Here is an 18,569-nt window from a genome sequence, read left to right as displayed (position 1 = left end):
CCACCTCCCTTGGGAGCCCGTTCCAGACCCTGGCCACTCGAACTGTGAAGAAGTTCTTCCTAATGTCCAGTCTAAATATGCTCTCTGCTAGCTTGTGGCCATTATTTCTTGTAACCCCCGGGGGTGCCTTGGCGAATAAAAACTCACCAATTCCCTTCTGTGCCCCCGTGATGAACTTATAGGCAGCCACAAGGTCGCCTCTCAACCTTCTCTTGCGGAGGCTGAAAAGGTCCAGGTTCTCTAGTCTCTCCTCGTAGGGCTTGGTCTGCAGGCCCTTGACCATACGAGTTGCCCTTCTCTGGACCCTCTCCAGGTTATCCGCATCCTTCTTGAAGTGTGGCACCCAGAATTGCACGCAGTACTCCAACTGCGGTCTGACCAGCGCCCTATAGAGGAGAAGTAGCACCTCCCTGGACCTATTCGTCATGCATCTGCTGATGCACGATAAAGTGCCATTGGCTTTTCTGATGGCTTCGTCACACTGCCGGCTCATGTTCATCTTGGAGTCCACTAGGACTCCAAGATCCCTTTCCACCTCTGTGCCACCCAGCAGGTCATTCCCTAGGCTGTAGGTGTGCTGGACATTTTTCCTCCCTAGGTGCAGCACTTTGCATTTCTCCTTGTTGAACTGCATTCTGTTGTTTTCTGCCCACTTGTCCAACCTATCCAGGTCTGCCTGCAGCTGTTCCCTGCCCTCCGGCGTGTCCACTTCTCCCCATAGCTTTGTGTCATCTGCAAACTTGGACAGAGTACATTTCACTCCCTCGTCCAAGTCGCTGATGAAGACATTAAAGAGTATCGGTCCAAGGACTGAGCCCTGCGGGACCCCACTGCCCACACCTTTCCAGGTCGAGACCGACCCATCTACCACGACTCTTTGGGTGCGACCCTCTAGCCAATTCGCCACCCACCGGACTGTGCAGTCATCCACATCACAGCCTCTTAACTTGTTCACCAGTATGGGGTGAGATACCGTATCGAAGGCCTTCCTGAAGTCTAAGTATACGACATCCACCCCTCCTCCTGTGTCCAGGCATTTCGTAACCTGGTCATAGAAAGAGACTAGGTTGGTCAGGCACGATCTGCCCGCCACAAACCCATGCTGGTTTCCCCTCAGCATAATTTGCCCTGCTGGGCTCTCACAAATGTGAGCCTTGATAATTTTTTCAAAGACTTTACCAAGGATGGAGGTGAGACTGACTGGCCTATAGTTGCCCAGGTCCTCCTTCCTCCCCTTTTTGAAAATGGGGATCACGTTAGCCCTTTTCCAGTCCTCCGGGACTTGGCCCGTGAGCCACGAGCGTTCGAATATTCCTGCCAGTGGCTCTGCAATGATGTCAGCCAGTGCCTTCAGCACCCTCGGATGGAGCTCATCCGGGCCTGCCGATTTAAAGGCATCCAGTTCTTCCAAATGACTCTGCACCACCTCAGGATCTACGCATGGAAGTCTGGCGCCTTGCTGCTGCCTCTCTACAACCCCAGTGAGAGACTTGTCGTGCCCCTCACTTAGGGGGGACAAGGCTGAACTCCTCAACGAGTTCTTTGCCTCAGTGTTCCTATCTGTCACCAATTCAGATGCTCCTGCTCAAAAGCATGAGGTTTTGAGGTAGACACACATCATAGAGAGAGTTAGCAATACAGCATCTGGGAAGTTGAGCCAATCTGATTTACCCAGTGGAAGGCAGTAGTCCGGTCAGTTCATTTCAGAACATCTAAACGTTCATTGACTGCTCTTGCTGCAGGGATGTTGGGGGCCCTGTGCGCAGTACAGAGTGGGATGTCTGCATGCATCTCATCATGTGAGAGTTACCACAGTGATTAGGCTTCAGTGCACATGTGAGTGCATTCATTATTTTACTGAATCACATGTGCTCATGATTTGACTCTCTCCTTTTTGTGCCCCTGAACCCTTGTGAGGGCACATGTTGCACATGCCTTGTTTTGGCATTGGTTGATAGGTCTTGAGGCCCTTTCAGAGCTGAGACCAACGTGGAAGCCTAGTTCACAGAGGGCTATTTGATTTAGATTTAGAAGTAACAAAATGTGATCTTTAGTCAATGCGACCCCCCAAATGAAACATGGAAGTTAGATTTTCCAGACAAAGTTGAAACATTTCCATAAAATCAAATTTTTCAATTTTCCCAAAATTGGATTTTCCAAAGGAAAACCATGTTGATAACACAATATATTTTGTTAATGGGATGCAGGGATAAAAGTCACATGAAAGGAGAGGGAGAATTTCGACAGGGATAAAATACCATATATGAACCAGCCCAGATGATTGGTGTATTCAGAATGCGATCTGAAAGGGCATCTTACAGATGAGGACCATAAGAGGATGAGAACATAAGCACTGCCATTTACTAGGCCAGACCATGGGCCTATCTTGCCAAGTATCCTATGTCTTGCAGTGGCAGAGGGTGGATGCTGAAAGGGAGCGTGAACAGGATATGGCCAGGGTTTTTCCTGTTCCTCTTCCACTTGCACCCTCTGTCTGTACTTGGGATGTTGGGAACAAACTACACCCGTGTGTTCAAAAAATGGTCTGATTTCCCTCTTTCCCACTCCTTTCAGAAACATTTCTGGTGTTGTGGACCAGGCAATTCAGAAGCACCAAGCCTGTTCTTTCATGGTCTATTATAGCGTCATATCAATAACTTCTCAGGCCAGGAGATCCAGGGGTAAAAAAACCCCTGCCCCTCAAAAAAGTGGAGCAGCGCACATGGGGGCAGCGCATGCTGCCCAAAACTGGAGTCTGGATGGCCAGAGCCATGCTCTCGTTGCCAGCCAGGCTCTGAGCAGCAGGATCACTGCTGCTGCAGCCTCAGGAGGCCCCAGGACCCCAGGTAAGGTTGCTGGGGTCAGCCCAATGCAGGCCCCAGCCTCCCCTACCCCACCCAGAGTAACCTGCCATGCACCAGAAGGCGTATAGCACAGGCGTTCCCCAGGGGCAAGTAGCAGTGGCACAAGGTGTGCTGCTGCTTCTTGTCCTTGGGGAAACAAACATCCACGCTTGTGTGTATGCGGCCTCAATGACTGCTTCGTGTGTCTTTTATATGGTAGTGTATGCCTACTCAACCAAGATGGGCAGCTAGTCTTGGACCAGACAGGCAGGCACACCCACCTACTGAAGCCAGGAGATGTTGAATGCCTTTACCCTTTCCCTGAATTGGGTAGCAGAGCACGAATCCTTGCCCCTGCATTGGTTTTGGTTGTGTAAGTCTGCCTGAGCGGCTCTGATATGAGCTCTCTCCAGGTTTCTAGCATAGAAGTGACAAAGGGAAAGGGGATTTCTAGCTGCAGAAATTCTCTGGTGAGCAGAGATGGGCTGTGGGTCAGTAGCAGAACTATGACCATGTATAAGCATTAGGTTTCTACACGGAGAATCACTGCATAGAAACCACAAACACACATGCTTCATCAAGTTTCTCCCACAGGAAAGAACACCAGTACACTTTCTTACCACTAGCGTCCTCCCATAGACCAGGAGCTGCTGAGTGGCAGGAAATGCTCCCTGCACCCTTCCTAGGACTGGGATCACCCCAGTACTGAGAGAAATTAGGGTGGAGAAGACTTCCATGACTTCCCCAGAGTAGGGTCACCCAGTTTGGAGAGGGCATGGGGGACATTGCCCTACTTCTCCTGTCCCTCCTTGGAGATGGGTGCTCCCTCCTCCACTCCCTAGATCAGGGTCCTGGGTCCGGAGAGCAATTCGGGAGGTCTGTCCCCCCTGGTCTTCTCTCCTGGACTGGTCCAGTAGGGGAGGGGTGCAGCTGCTGCTGCTTGGGGAACAGGAGGGGGCTTTGACTCACTGTGTCCTCCTCTCTGTTCCTGGAGATTGGGAGTGGAGCAGAGGAGGCTACTCCCTGCCTGTTCCCCAGATACTGGGTTGGAGAAGGTGTGGCGAGTCTTTTCCTGCCGCTACAGTCTCCCTGGGGACCAGCAGGAGTAGAGTAGCCACTGCTCCCCAAGCTTTTCCCAGACTGGGATCACCTGGTTTGGTAAAAGCACAGTGGTTAGTAGAGAGGGGGCAGCTGTAGGGTGAACATCTGTATTGCTCCCTCTCCTGGAAAGATTTCTACTGGTGGAAATTTCTTGGAAATTTCCACCAGTAGAAATGAATGCCTGGTCATGGCCTATACCACTAGCCCAGCACCTAGTCACTCTAAGGACAAGGGAAGTGGAAGCAAGATAAAGGCAAATTTCAAACTCTGCCCCTCAAGCTACAGGACATGTACATATGTAGTCACAAACTGAAGTTTTGCAATTAATATCTACCATGGCTATTTGTAGATTACCTTCACCCTAGAAGCAGTTGCTCAGTGACACAGAGCAACATATGGGATACAAAAGCTCCATATGTGATTGAAGGTGTTTCTAAGTCGTGGAAGGTGCGAGGAGAATACTTGGCCTCACCTGCCAAAATTTTACAATGGGATCCTCTAACGTGCCTGAAGTTGAATTTACAGCACATTTGAACGATAACTGTTTGCCTATAATTCAAGGAGGCTAAATGAGAGCTCTGATAAGCAGCTCTGGTGTAATGACCAAAAGCTGAGATGCACATGGCATATCATACCATGCCACTATTAGCAGTTGGCTTAGATCTGAAATCAGCCCTTTTTAGCTGTAAAATATCAAGTTTGCACAATCCAAAAACACATTTTCATTGGCTAAAAGTAAAGTTGGTTTTGGAGTCAAGAATGGCTGATAATTAAATCCAACAGCATGAGAATCTGGTACTGATCTGCTCTGAACAAATGATTTGGCTACCTGAAAAGGGGAGAATCAAAACCTTTTCTCCAAGCAGGCTCAAAGAACTTAAAGAAAAATCCTTGGACAGCAACAAAGAAAAACATAACGCAGGCAAGTGAAAAAAATGACACGGGATTGACCTGGTTGTTGGACATATGTGTGTTAGAAAAACTGGAACTATCATTTTTTTGACTAGCAATCCTGTCAGTGATCTTTACATGAATTTAAAACATGACAGGAACAGAAAGAAGCTTATGCTGCTGTCCTCAAATTATCTTGCCTCCACAATGCTTTTCTGGAAGGATAGTTGTTTTGCTTTAACAGAGACAAATTCAGTAATATTACAAAGATGAATGCAACAGAATTACACACTTGGTAGAGGAAAGTTTAGCTTCGTGGCAGTTAAGAGTTATCCAAGAAATTTAACTACTTGAAATTTGCCATTTTCAACTGTGTGGAGGAAAATCTGGAAGGAGCAATTCCAGCAAGTATATTTAGTCAAACAGTACCAGATGGCTGTGTGGGATTCACCTTACACTTTGGTTATGAATGAATGTAGTCAGCTAAGAATGTGTTAGACTGTATTTTTTGCCTCTAGAATTATGGTCAAGGTGTGGCCAATGCCGACATGGCTGGGTCTGGATTATGACTTGGGGATTTGTGGAAAAGAAAAGAAAAGAGAGTTTATGCAAAGCCAGAGAGTGTTGTGATCAGAACATGTCACTCACGTGTAGTCACTCTGTGACCAGACGTTTGCGCTGTGTATGAACCGGTGCCACAATTGCAAACAGGCAGCAGGGATTTTTAATAGAGTATTTTGTGCTTTCCATCTTGGAAGAGTCTTACAAGCAGTCATCCCATGGAGGAAAGCATAATTTCAATTGTACAGGTGGGGGAACAAACAGAGATTTGCCCAGTGTCACAGAAGCAGTTCATGTCAGCAGCTGAGATTTAATAGCAGTTAGTCCTATCCTGTCTACTGGGTTTTGACACTGGCTTCAAGAGGAAGAGGAGAAGGATGACTATCCCATATAAGATAGGTATCATTCTTTTCTGATATGAAGACAAACGTAAACCAAGGACAGGTTCTGATTCAGGAAGTTCTTCAGCTTGTGCTTAAATCTGTCCCTTTTCACATGCTTCAAGCTTTTTCTGAATCAAGGTGCAAGGTATGGTGCATTGTGTATCTTTCATAATTAATCTCTGCTGTAAAATAAACTCAAAGCCTGCATCCAGACGAGTGTGGCTGTGCAGTATGTGGTGCTGCAAACATGTCTGTGGTGCCACATACTGCACACACAGCTGTTCTCTATGCTGCAAGGTAGCAGCACTGCAAAGTAGCACCGCATTAAAAAAAAAAGCGGAGTGGTGCATGCGGAGGCAGCACGTGCCGCTCAAAACTGAAGCCTGGCCAACTGGAGCCATGCTCTGGCTTTTGGCCAGGCTCTGAGAGGAAGGATCGTTGCTGCTGGAGCACCAGGAGGCCCCCAAGACCGCAGGTAAGGCTGCTGGACCAGCCCAGCGTGGCAAGGTGTGCCATCGTTTCTTGTCCCCAGGGAAACAAATGTCCACACTTGTGTGGATGCAGCCAAAGGGTGCATTTCCATGTGAATTTTACCGTGGAGTAGACTATTAGCTCTGCAGTAAAGCATCACAGTCCGTGTGCGCACTTGTATTAGGGCTCAGTAGATTAATTAACTCTGCTGTAAGATAGTATGGTTGGGGACAGTACTATCTTATGGTAGAGTGCTTACGTGCAATCAAATAAACATGTAGACTGTGACAAGAATTGGCCAGGGCAGAGGGTGCTAAATTATGGGGGCCTGCCTGCTGGATAGCCCTGCACCGTAGCACCTTTGTGCCCCAGTCAGCCCTTTCACCACTCAGTGCCACCACCTGAAGCCCAGGGCTGACACCCGGGCCCCCTGCCAACCTGGAGCTGCTCTGCTCTGGCTCAATAAGCTGCAGTCCCAGGCACACATGTAAAGGGGAGCAACTAACTTTGGTGCAAATTGTGCCAGAGTTTATTTCTGCAGACTAATAGCACATGTAGATGCACCCGAAGGGACTTATATCAGTATCTTCAGAGTTTACATTTGGTTCATTATTACATATTATTACATACAAATGCAGCACCTGCTGAGACAACCTAGAGAGCTTGGATGAAGCTTGTTCGAGTTCACAGCTGCTTAGTTTTTTCCAGGAACCTGCCTCCCCATTAATTAGATATTAGATACCATAATACAGAGCCTATATATCCTTGCTCCTGGCAAGGTTAACTCATTCCACTAAATCCATGGGCAGTATCTCTTCACATATTAGCAACAGTCTGCAACCCAGTGGGTCCCAATCCTTCTCTCAAAAGTCCCTGACCTTTAAAAAATTGTCATGGGTGTAACAGAGAAGAATACTGCTCATTTAATGCAATAAAGATATAACTATTGTATCACTAAGCTAATACTGTACTAATTGTTTTGCTCTTTAAAGAGTGCAAATCACCAGTGGGGAAAAAGAAAATTGGCTTTGTTGACTTTTTAAACATACATACAAAGTGTATATTGTACATAGTCACAGTTGTTTCCCAGGAAAATAATTGCTGAGTTCAGACCCATTTTTTCCATAAGAATTAGTGAAACAAAAAGTTAAAAGTGAAATCAACAGCCGAGACACACAAACAAAAACAAGGTAACATTCTCATAAGGGGACAAATTATGCTTTCCTTTTTTATTTTATGAATACATATACAAGATATGCATAATCTTCCATTAGTCAGGCTTAAAAGTAACAGATTTTGTTTTTAAAATAGCTTAAAGAAAACTGACAGAGTTGGTGCAACATATCTAAAATATACAGTTGATTATTTTGCTCAAATTATTGCTGAAATGCAAACACTGTGCTGTGTGTGTATATGTGTGTGGTCAAAGCCTCACCCAGGATATTTCTCTAAATGAATAAAAAATGCTTTGGCATATCCAGAGGCTCCTCCACTCATGCTTTCTTGACATTTCTGAAGTAGACAGAACACAAGCAGAGATTATAGCATATATCAGTTTCACTCCTTGGCAGCAGTGTTTTTTAAATGTGAAGGGGGGGGGGGGGGGGAAGGAAAAGAGGAGTGATTCTGTTGAGAAGAAATGTTTACTTCCATATTAAGATGATTATATTAGCAGGATGAAACAGGATGCAAACAGCTTCAAATAGAAGCACTTGTGAGATACATACATATATACGTATGTATGTATGTATGTATGTAATGAGAAAATGCTTATTTTATATGAGAGGGGAAGATTTGTCAAGATAACATAAAATGAACCACTCTAAGACTAGCTTCCAGCAAAACATTTTGCTTTATTGGATCTAATTTCTAGCTACACATTAAGCTGACATCTGTCAAACTTTTTATTTTTTATATGGCAGTCTATATGAATTTTTTCATGCAACTTCTACAATTCTAATACAGGGTGAATAACTTGGATTAAACAGGTGGGGAATAACAGATTACTATTAGGACCAATAACAGCATAATATGTACATAGCGCCATATTATATTCTGATGTCTTCACAGTAATGTGCAAATGTGACAAATATGGCTTTTATTTTGTGTAAGAAAAGAAAGTAAGACATAATTGTACAGAATATTTTAATATGTTTAGGAGTTTTTAACTTCCTGTGAAACATGTTCAATTCTCATTACCTTGAGGCTAAATAGTTGCCACCTCAGTATGGAGGTGTAGTTTAGGCATATTTCCAGAAGGGGGCATTGATTCCTAAGGCACAATATTAATGTTAAACAGTTTTAAATTAAACCATGCTTTTTGGGGGGGTTATATGAAATAATAGGATGTTGCTAGTTATATAATAAGCTGTTGATTTTACAAAATACAATGTTAAAGGCTACACTACATGCCTATCTGGGCTCTGTGAACGTTAGCTAATCAGAAAACATACTATACAGCGCTGCATATGAAACTTTTGTTTTTTTGGTAATATTTTTTTTGTACATGTAGCAGAGAGTTATAAGGCTTCTGCGGAATAATAAACTTATAACTGAACAAATATTTTACACTCTTTTGTACTAGTATTTACAATTACATTAGTTCATATTTTTCCATTTGGTAAATAATATGTATTTTGTATGCATCCTTTTTGACTATCTAAAGTGCTTGCTTAACTGCATGAGGAAAGACAATGCATACCTGTCATAGGTGCAACAGACCCTCAACTGAAGTAGCTGAAACATTTGTTTTGGATCTGAAATGCGTTCTCAGTAATGGAAATTATTGCTAAATTCAGTGCCCTCAGCAGGCAATCATCTATATTATTTGTCATATATAAATATATGCATATATACTAGTATGTATGTACATGCATACACATACATCTATCATGTAATAGATAGATTTCATTTTTTGTCCATCAACCTTATTACTTTGTGCTACTCAACTTACTTGTGCTATGACTGAAGCCTGATTAAAATCAAAATCTTAACATGCTACTACTAACAATCCTATGATTCATTAGCACATAATATAGACAGTATGAAAAAAGAAAGAGCTGAGATGACACATTGGGAGGCTCTTGAAATGCACTGAGAATAAGGCAACAGGCTGTATATTACAGCAGAGAAAAAGCTGAAGAAATTCTGGAATTCACAAAGGTATTTTACTCTCAGTAGGGGTGTCTTTCTCCTCCAATAGGCAGTCCTTTGATTTTTAAAACATCCATTTCCAGAATTGCAAGCTTTATAGGTTATGCACCCACCAATACCTTTTATGGTAGCAAACTCAAAGCCTATTAAAAAATGCCCTGATGCCACAATCTGGTAAAATAAGGCACTTCCAGGGTTGTATTCCAGTGGTGCCAAAAGGAACAGTTCTGGGTTTTCTAGTTTTATCCCAGAAAAATGCGCCATCTTAACAGTTTATTCCCTCCCTTTTTTTTCCTCTTGAGATGATTTTCTTTAAAGAAGATATTTCATCAGTTGAGGTCGAAGAGCTACATCTTTGTAAGCAAGAGGTAAATCTTCAGTTCCTAACATTCAGTAAGGTGGAAGATCAGAGTGGTACCAGGTAATATCTTCAGTTTATTTAGTAACTGTGCTGTAGCTGATATATCAGCTGAGCTAAAAGTGTGTGGATTGCAAACTAGTTCAATATTGCAAGCTATGAATGGACATTGGTGCTGGAAAGGTCATTCCTTATAATTTCATTTACTGCAAAGAAAGAACACAAGAAAAAAAAAGAATTATTAAAATTAAACTTGGGTATGATTACTGTTTCTTATGTCAAATAGATTAAAAGAAATCTGTATCAGTTCCTTTACAAGTTCTGCTATAATTTTCAACATTAAGCATAACACTCATTATTAGATAGCTGAAACAGGCTGACCAAAGTGCAAGAGAACAGGATTAACATAAGTTATTGACATGCTAAACACTATATGAAACCAGACATCACAAGAACAGCAGCATCTTGGGTCTTTTATTGCGTCAAACAAATTTAGCACTTTGAACGAGTTACAGATAAAACATTCATCTGCTCTGGAACTGGCTCCGATGCTCAAAATAATGAATGACCGAAAGTTTTAGAATAAATGATCTATTCCACAAAAATACCCAGAAGGATTATATGTTAGTATTCTTGACACAACAATGCCATGGCACAAACCTGCCACTTACAGAGCTGAGCACTTGAAGCTGTGATGCCTCTGCAGAATAAGACTACACATGCTAATTTTCCACTGTGGGATGATTAAAAAAATGAAAGGAAACGGGTGTGTTTGTCCATTACTTGCTATGGGTAAATGAATAAATACACTTTCCTTTCATGTTGATCAACACTCATGAACGTGTGGCCTCTGCTCCTATCAATGAAGACAGAGGGATGGGGAGGATCAAGTTAAGTTTTAGGCCAGAAGTTGCAGAAAAGAATAAACAAGGCCCATTATCTAAGCATCAGCCAGTCAGACTGCATCTCCACTGATAAAGTATTGTTTTCTTTACTTATGACTCTTCTTTTATTCTTTCCTCCCCTGTAGCTCATCAGGCCATATAGTTTCCCACACTCAAATTATGTCCATTTATCAGCTTGTGATTTTTGGCAGATGGACAGGAAATGACTGAACCTGGCAAAGGCCATCTACAGTGAACTGCACAACATCCCTTTTATTTCCACCCCACCTCCCTGCAGCCACTGCCACCACCTGATTTACATCCAGATAGATTGAATGCCATCAGTAAGGCTGTCACTGCTTCTGAGTTTTCCTAACTTTACTGGGAGGGGAAACACAAGCCCACGTCATGGAACTACCAGGAGTTTTCCTTTGCTCATGGGCTGCTGTTCACTACCATCCAGATAACTCCATGTGTTTGTTGGAAAGAGCCCAGCATGTCTAAAATCAACTTCCTGAAGCAATTAGTTGTTGAACATGTTTTTTCTTCAGACCTATTGCACATTTTGTAACAACAATGCAGGAATCAGCCAGGATTAGGGCCACAGAAGCTGATCAGTGGTTTGTTTGGTGCTGACTTACACAGATGTCCTACAATTGCAATGGAACATCAGTTGTATTTGTGATTACCTATTTATTTCAGAAAACTAAGAGCAGAACGGAAATGACACGTAAAGACAATATACTTTCTCTTGATAGTACCATGGAATTTATATTTTATATTAGAAAACAATGGAAACACATTCAGATGGCAACTCCAGTACTGGTGAGAAGAAATCAGCCTGCACATCCCCTTGTAGAATAATAATGCAACAATGTTTACAGGTTCTCAAGTCAAGACAGTTTTCTGAACCGAACCTCAACCTTGAATGCAAATAGCGTGCTCTTTTGTTGTGGGAAGACTTCTTCCTGACATTTCTGTCAAGATAAACCTCATAAAGCAGCATTAGGTACACTACAAAATACGTGGCAGCATCCCCATGTAAATGTGGTAATGAAAACAATCCCCTGAGGGCTAGAGATCAAGTTTCACCTTTGTGTACTTTCCCTGTAGGTTTCTTCTGTGCTGAATAATGCTAAGCCACTATTCAAACTGCACCTTAATTTTTATATGTACAGGGCACATCTGCATGAGATGCTTACTATGCGGCAGCCTGATAGCACTGTGCAATAGCGTGCCGGTCAAAAACTGTCCTAATAAGCTACTGAGCTGTGTTATTAGGCTACTGTGCAGCGACCATCACAAAAAAAACCTGTCTGCCCACATTACTGTGCAGTTACTAGTTATTGTGCATTTAGTTAGTACTTAATTAAAGAAGTACTAAATTAAATGTGCAGTACCTACTGCACAATAATGAATGAGTAGATGCGCCCACAATGTAGCTTCAGGATGAATTCTCACAAAGTTTCTGTGAGGTAGGTTAAGTAACGTAAGTGGCATTTCTGACGTGGGGAAAGAAAAACAGTGACAAAAGCCAGGACTAGGACTCTTAATTTTCAGAGGAAAAGCAAGTCATATCAAGGAGTTTGTCATATCAAGGCAAGTGTAGACACAGCTCCAAGTGAAAGCTCTAAATGCAGTAAAAACTGACTATGGGAAAATTTTGAAAAAAACCTAAACTACCTAGGAATCTAAGTTCCATTTTCAAAAGTGATTTAGGCACTGAGTTGTCCTTTGATTTTTGGGAGACACTGACTTTCAGTGGGAACAGGTTCCTGAGAGCCCAAGTACAGTAATTTTTAAAAACAGGAGTGAGCTCCTAAGTCACTTAAGTGCCTTTGAAAATGTTATTGACCTCTACAGCAAACTTTTCCTCAGCATGACCCCATGTTCTTGGCATAGCCCCTCATTCCTAGCCCACTGTCCCCAACCCCTGTGACCCACCCGCTGTTGTTGTGACCCCATATGGGGTTGCGACTCACAGTTTGGGAACTGCTGCCCTAGAGGGTAAGTGATTTTTTCAAAGTCACCCACCAAGGCCCTTCCATCTGGGAGCTCAACTCTCCTGACTCACAGCCACAGTCTGGAACAAACTCCCCCCAGAGGTGGTGCAAGCACCTACTTTGGACTCTTTCAAAAAACATGTGGACATATTTCTTGCTGGGGTCACTTGATCCCAGCTGACTTCCTGTCTATGGCAGCTGGGGGGGTGGGGACCGGACTTGATGATCTCACGGGGTCCCTTTCAGCCCCTAATGTCTATGAAATGTCTATCCTTTTCTATTACTTTACCTAAACTCAACGATGAGACCTAATATTATCAGGACCACATCTGAGATCTATCAAAGTCATTGGCAGCTGTATTATTGACTTTAGGGAAGATTCTGTGCAACTTTCTCATTGTAGCTGAGCTTCCACTGTCTTTATGAGTGACAGTCCAGCACAGCTTCCTCATATAGAAAGACATCTGCTTAATAACATCCCCTTCACCATATCAACATATACCCAAAAGATAGCTAAATCTTGCAATAGTGTATCCATTGCCACTGGAAAACAACCTGATCTCACAAACAAATGGGACTGAGGCAGGTGAAGGGGCCAAGACAGTAGCTGGTGGCAAGATTTTACATCACTCTCATCTAGTATCACCTCTTTTTAATGAGGCTCTTTATTTCACCACTTTTAAATAGTGAATAAATTAAAAGTGTGGGCTCTTTCCAGGTCATGTGAAATGATGCTGACAAAGAATACAAGAGGAAGGCAAGATGTGAAGGAATCCCTGTCTTGCATAGCAGTCAGTATTGTAAATTAGTAAGTCTAGTAATTTAGATACAGCTGAAAAACCCATCTGTCTGAACAGATGAAAGGGGAAAAAAGAGCAGAAGTATGCTAAAAGTGGGCTTTCCCTTGCTGCCCACTAATGCACCTGAGCCTGTGAGGGAATGCCCTTCAGTGGGTGGGAGTGACAGAAATCATTCAGCATGCTTGTGCAGTCTAGGACCCAAGTGATACCCTTTTGCGTGGTGCTTGCTGTGATTGACTAGTAGTAAATCTATTCACTTCCTCCATCAATGTGTTTCTAGCATCTTTTGTAAAAACTCTGCTTTTGTGTCAGGACTGGGCTGTACAAATACGTTTGGAGAATGGTTTACTAGCTGATAAATGCAGTTTCAGGTTGACAAAAATCTCCTTGTGAAAGTAAGTTAAATTCAGTGAACAGGTATGGCCAAAATAAAATTGAGGGGAAAAAAAGCCAAAAGCTTTTTGTTTGTTAAATTTCAGTTATATCTGTTTTTTGATATAAAAGAAGGTTGAAAAAAACCCTCTGAAATAAAATGAAAATTTCCACACAGGTCAAATGAAATGTTTAATTTAACCCTAAAACATTTCTTTTTGGTTCAAACATATTGAATTCAATTTCAAACAATTTTTTCAATATTTCATTTTGGCAGGAATATTGGGGCTTGATCTTTATGCTGCTGAACCAAAAATTCAGTTACTGGCAGAGCCCTCATCCTAGTTACAAACAGAACTTCTCCCAAATGCACCTTAGCTATTTAAACACTGATGGAATGACTCCTCTAGTTGGACCAAAAATTCATCCTATATTCAATGATTTACCCTGTTGCTCTCATGAATAGGCAGGTTTTGGACTACAGACCTGTCACTTCAGTATGCTGGCCCGCTATATAAGGATCAGCTTATATATCTATGTAGCACAAGTAAAATTTTGGTTTACTTTGACTTCAATTTTTTTAATATTCTTGGGTCTGTAGGTTAAAATGATGCAGAGCACCTGGCTGTTCCTAATTCTAAGAGTAGTAATAGTTTGTGTGCACATAATACTTTCCAAATAAAAGTTTCAAGGCTTTACATACATTAATTAAAATTACACAATCTTAGTATTCTTGTGAGACGTCTATTAAACCCAATTTATAAATGTGGAAGCTAAGGCTCTTAAAATTAGCTCATTTGCTTAAAGTCTCAAGGTAATACCATGGTAAATTTGGAATAGAATTAGGGTGTTCATTTTTAGTGCCCAGATTAGAACAACACTTCCTGCAGAAAACACATCCCTTTCTATCTGATATCAAAAAGCTGAGTGTGATAAATTTACAGCACATTTGTCATCAGATTTTAGTTTGTTTTTCTGGTTTTTTGGGGGGAGCGGGCATTGTTACTTTTGTAGCTAACACCTACAGTTCCCCACAATGCCTTCCCTCAATTGATATTTTCCATCTTCATGTTCAGCTTTTCCACTGACATCAAGTCAAAAAAATAATAGTGCTGAGAAATGCAGGTAACATGTGACCTTTGTACCTGTTAGAAGCCTGAAAGAGGAACTTTTCCTTTGCTAAACATCAGATGCCACAGCAGCAGGATGTGGTGAGCTGTTATACCACAATATAGTTTAATAAGGAGTTTTTTCTTTTTATATTTAACTTTGCTTGAAAATGCCCTTGCAATGGAAACTTTTGTTTTACTAAATAGCAAAATCAATATCTTACTGATGCAACAGTTTGAGTTCCTGCTTTAAACAGGGCAACCGGATATAGTTAAAGAAAGAGGGACTCCTTATATGGATGTGAACTTTATAGGAAATGGAATCACCTTCAAATGCTGAAGCTTTAATATGGATTCAGATCAAGCCTAATAAAACAGTAGACTTATTTTCTGCAAACTTCTGCATTCCTTTTATTTGGCTACTGTTTTGAATACAGATAACTTTGTGGTGTTTCTGTTTTCATAAAATATCTGGTCTTCCAAAAATAAACTCTGCTTTTCCTAGTACATTCAACATGGGTTTTGATTCACCATTGCACGGTATAATTCCATTCAAATCAAAGGAGTCACACAAGTGTAAAACAGGAATAATGCAAATATGAAATAGGCCCATTAACTACTGTGGTAAGTTCTTCAGTACACAAAGAATGCTGCATCTCCTTTGGTTTTATGATGTTCATTTGTGACTATGTAATAAGAGCCAAATGTTCTGAAAGAGACTCAAAAGTGGTAGATGAATTTAGAGCCTCCAGTGCTGAAAAAATATAGTTGCAGAGACTTTAGAAGGTAGGATGACAATGCCTTATATTGCTCCCGGTATTATCTTTATTAAAAATAAAAGCCCCCTAACCTCAACCTTTTGTTCCATGAACATGTCAAGGTTCCTATGGGGGAATATTTCTACTACCATGAAGTCTGTCTGCTTAGTTGTGACTAAATGTGCCTACCTTCTCCCTGTATCCTGTCCCAGAAAAACTAGAATAGAGGCTGCAAGGGAGCCACATTCTACACTATTCATGGTGTAGGGGCCCTGGAGTGTCCTTTCTGATTTTGGTCCTGCCTGTGCCACAGCACCATACCATTACTGTTCTATTCAGGCTCTTCTATGTTCTCAATAGAGCCATCTACATGTATGCTTTACTGCGGAGTTGACTAATTAGTTCTTCAATAAAGCATCACTGTCTACATGTGTGCCAGTATTAGGGCACAGTAAATTAATTAAATCCACTATAATATAGTACTGTTGGGAACAGTACTACCTTGCAGTGGAGTCATTTACTGTACAGAAATGCACATGTGGACAATAACCAGGACTGCAGCAGTTAGAGCCAGGGCAGAGCAGCCCCAGGCTGGCAGCAGACTCAATGGGTCAGCCACACAACTCTACAGTTTCAGTACTCTCGTGCTCCAGCCAGCCCCAATGCTGCCTGACACCAGCACATGGTACCTGGGGGAGTCCTGGGTGCACGTGAAGATGCTGAGCCCTGGAGCAGATGACCCTGGTGCGAACGCACCCGAGTTTATTTAGCCGCATTAATGGCTTTGGTAGATACACCCAACTGAGTTCAGAAATTTTGCCCATATTGAATAAGAAGTAGAAGTTAAAACTTTCAAAATAGCATATGAGCTGCAGCATTGCTTTTTCTCATATATATTAAAATTATCATGAGTACTTGATTAGGATTTAAGGAAGAGATAATTTGACACTAACACATCTCTCCTAGACTTAATAGTTTGTCCTGCATCTTTTCCTGATTATGTTTCCATAATATTTAAGCTGGCAAGCTCTTCAGACAGCACCATGGGCTTCATCCAAAGCCCAATGAAGTCAATGAGAGACTTTCTATTGAATTCAGTGTATTTTAGAGTTACTTTGGAGAGTTTTGTATCATCAGAGTGAATAATCAGGTTGACCTATAAAAACACAAACTCCAAGCAATGGTGGTATCATTTTGCTGTAGGCAAGCAGGCATTTTTCAGTGAATCCACCAGGACAAGTATGCTACATAAATAAACAATTTTGACACAAAGGCTTGCCAGGATATGGAACAGTGCAAGTCACCTGTTTCCCACAAAGCCATCTTTGCCCTGTCCAGCAACTACTTCCAGCCCACATTTATAGTGCTGTACAAAAGTCACAAAAAAGTTGCACGATAATTATAAGAGGAAGTCTGATGGAGGTTTGGAGAGGAAATGGTTTAGGGCTTATACTGATCAGGAGGGTTTTACTATGGTCTATTTAATTCTTTTAAAAAGAAGCATTATACGTTCAAAGCACAGTTGCAATGAAAGTTCTTCAGAAAAGTGCACATATCATGAGTCACTAAAACCTGGTGCATTCACTTAAAAAAAAATAGAGATGGCAAGCAGCAGCATCTTCTTCAAATCCTTATGGAGAGGAATGGTTAAGCAGCTTGTTTAAGGAAATCTATTGTATCAATCTTCTGTTAATAACAGTTAACTCACCTATATATTTGTAGTGCTACATGCTGTACCTTTTATGTAACTATGAACAATATGGAACATCTCTTTTAAGATGGGACAGAACAACAGTAGAACGTACAACTCCTAAAAATTCTTTTACTGGAACCAAAAGCAACAATCCACCTTCTCTTGAACATGCCTCATGAAAAAAAAATCACTAACTATTTTCAGACAATGGATCTTGTATATGTTATATGTTGTATATGCTTATTTGCTGGGATCCTTTGACTCTAGCTGAGTTCCTGCCCTTTGGGCAGAGGGCTAGACCCAATTATCTTACAAGGTACCCTCCATCCCTAATGTCTTTGAAATATAATCTATGAAACCTATATTATGTATGTATCAAATTATGTATAGATTTTCCTGTGTATTGACCTCAGGGCTGAATCAAGCTCTATCCCACCTTTTAGGCACATAGATAGATGTATGCGCCTAAGTGTGATAATATTCTGCCTTGCTCTAGTCCTAAAAAACAGCTAATGCAAAAGGTGAGTGGGTCCTCCTTCCCATAACTGCTTTTTTTGTGTCTTAGTCTTAGGTGTAAGATGATGGTGTGTTACAAAAAGAGATGCATTAATGGATTTCCAGGACTGGAGCAGAGTGGAATAGAATCTTGTGTATGTACTTAAATCCACTTGGACACTCAACAGAATCTAGCAGTCATTTCTCACTGACTTTGATAGATGAATGGCTGTGAGCACTTTGGAGCAGGGATCACGTTTTCTTCTGTTTTGTACAGCACCGAGCATTCTGCCAGTACTCATGGAAATGAGCAGCCACATGTAAAGAGAAACAGAATAATGGAGACAAGGAGTTTGGTTCTACTGATCTTTTTGCTCCACTGATCTTTTGGTAATGCCTCATAGGTTATGGCATTTGCTTTGTTGTCTATAATTGCTGCCATTGGATTTTTCCACTGGCGACATCAGATTGAACTCTGTCATACTTGGGTACTGTTATGTCTTCTTATTTCAGATAAAATGCCATATTTCATGTCCATAATAAGGAGTCTACAGTCATAAATTGACTGGTAGGATGTGGAAGCACAAAAAGGAATAATGCCACCTCCTGATCACTACATGCATATGTTATTTTTAGAAATAAATGGTGAAATATAAACACATAGATAAACAGTAAATAGATAAAACTCCGACTG

The 18,569-nt window shown here is 41.6% G+C and overlaps 1 protein-coding gene across 4 annotated transcripts in view; it reads right to left on the bottom strand.

Moving 5' to 3' along the window:
* Positions 1–7,452: 7,452 nt before the first annotated feature.
* Positions 7,453–18,569, bottom strand: part of NFATC1 (nuclear factor of activated T cells 1) — a 152,062-nt gene continuing 140,945 nt past the window's right edge. For all 4 annotated transcript variants that reach the window (XM_059724302.1, XM_019490597.2, XM_006258250.4 and 1 more), the window contains one exon: positions 7,453–9,967. In XM_059724302.1, coding sequence (XP_059580285.1) covers positions 9,918–9,967 — 50 coding nt within the window. In that variant the 3' untranslated portion in view covers positions 7,453–9,917. The remainder of the gene's footprint in view (positions 9,968–18,569) is intronic.

Source organism: Alligator mississippiensis, chromosome 3, assembly GCF_030867095.1.
Source record: "Alligator mississippiensis isolate rAllMis1 chromosome 3, rAllMis1, whole genome shotgun sequence".
Lineage (NCBI taxonomy): Eukaryota > Metazoa > Chordata > Crocodylia > Alligatoridae > Alligator > Alligator mississippiensis.
Note: the sequence above shows the minus strand (reverse complement) of the source record. Positions and strands in the feature narration are given on the sequence as shown.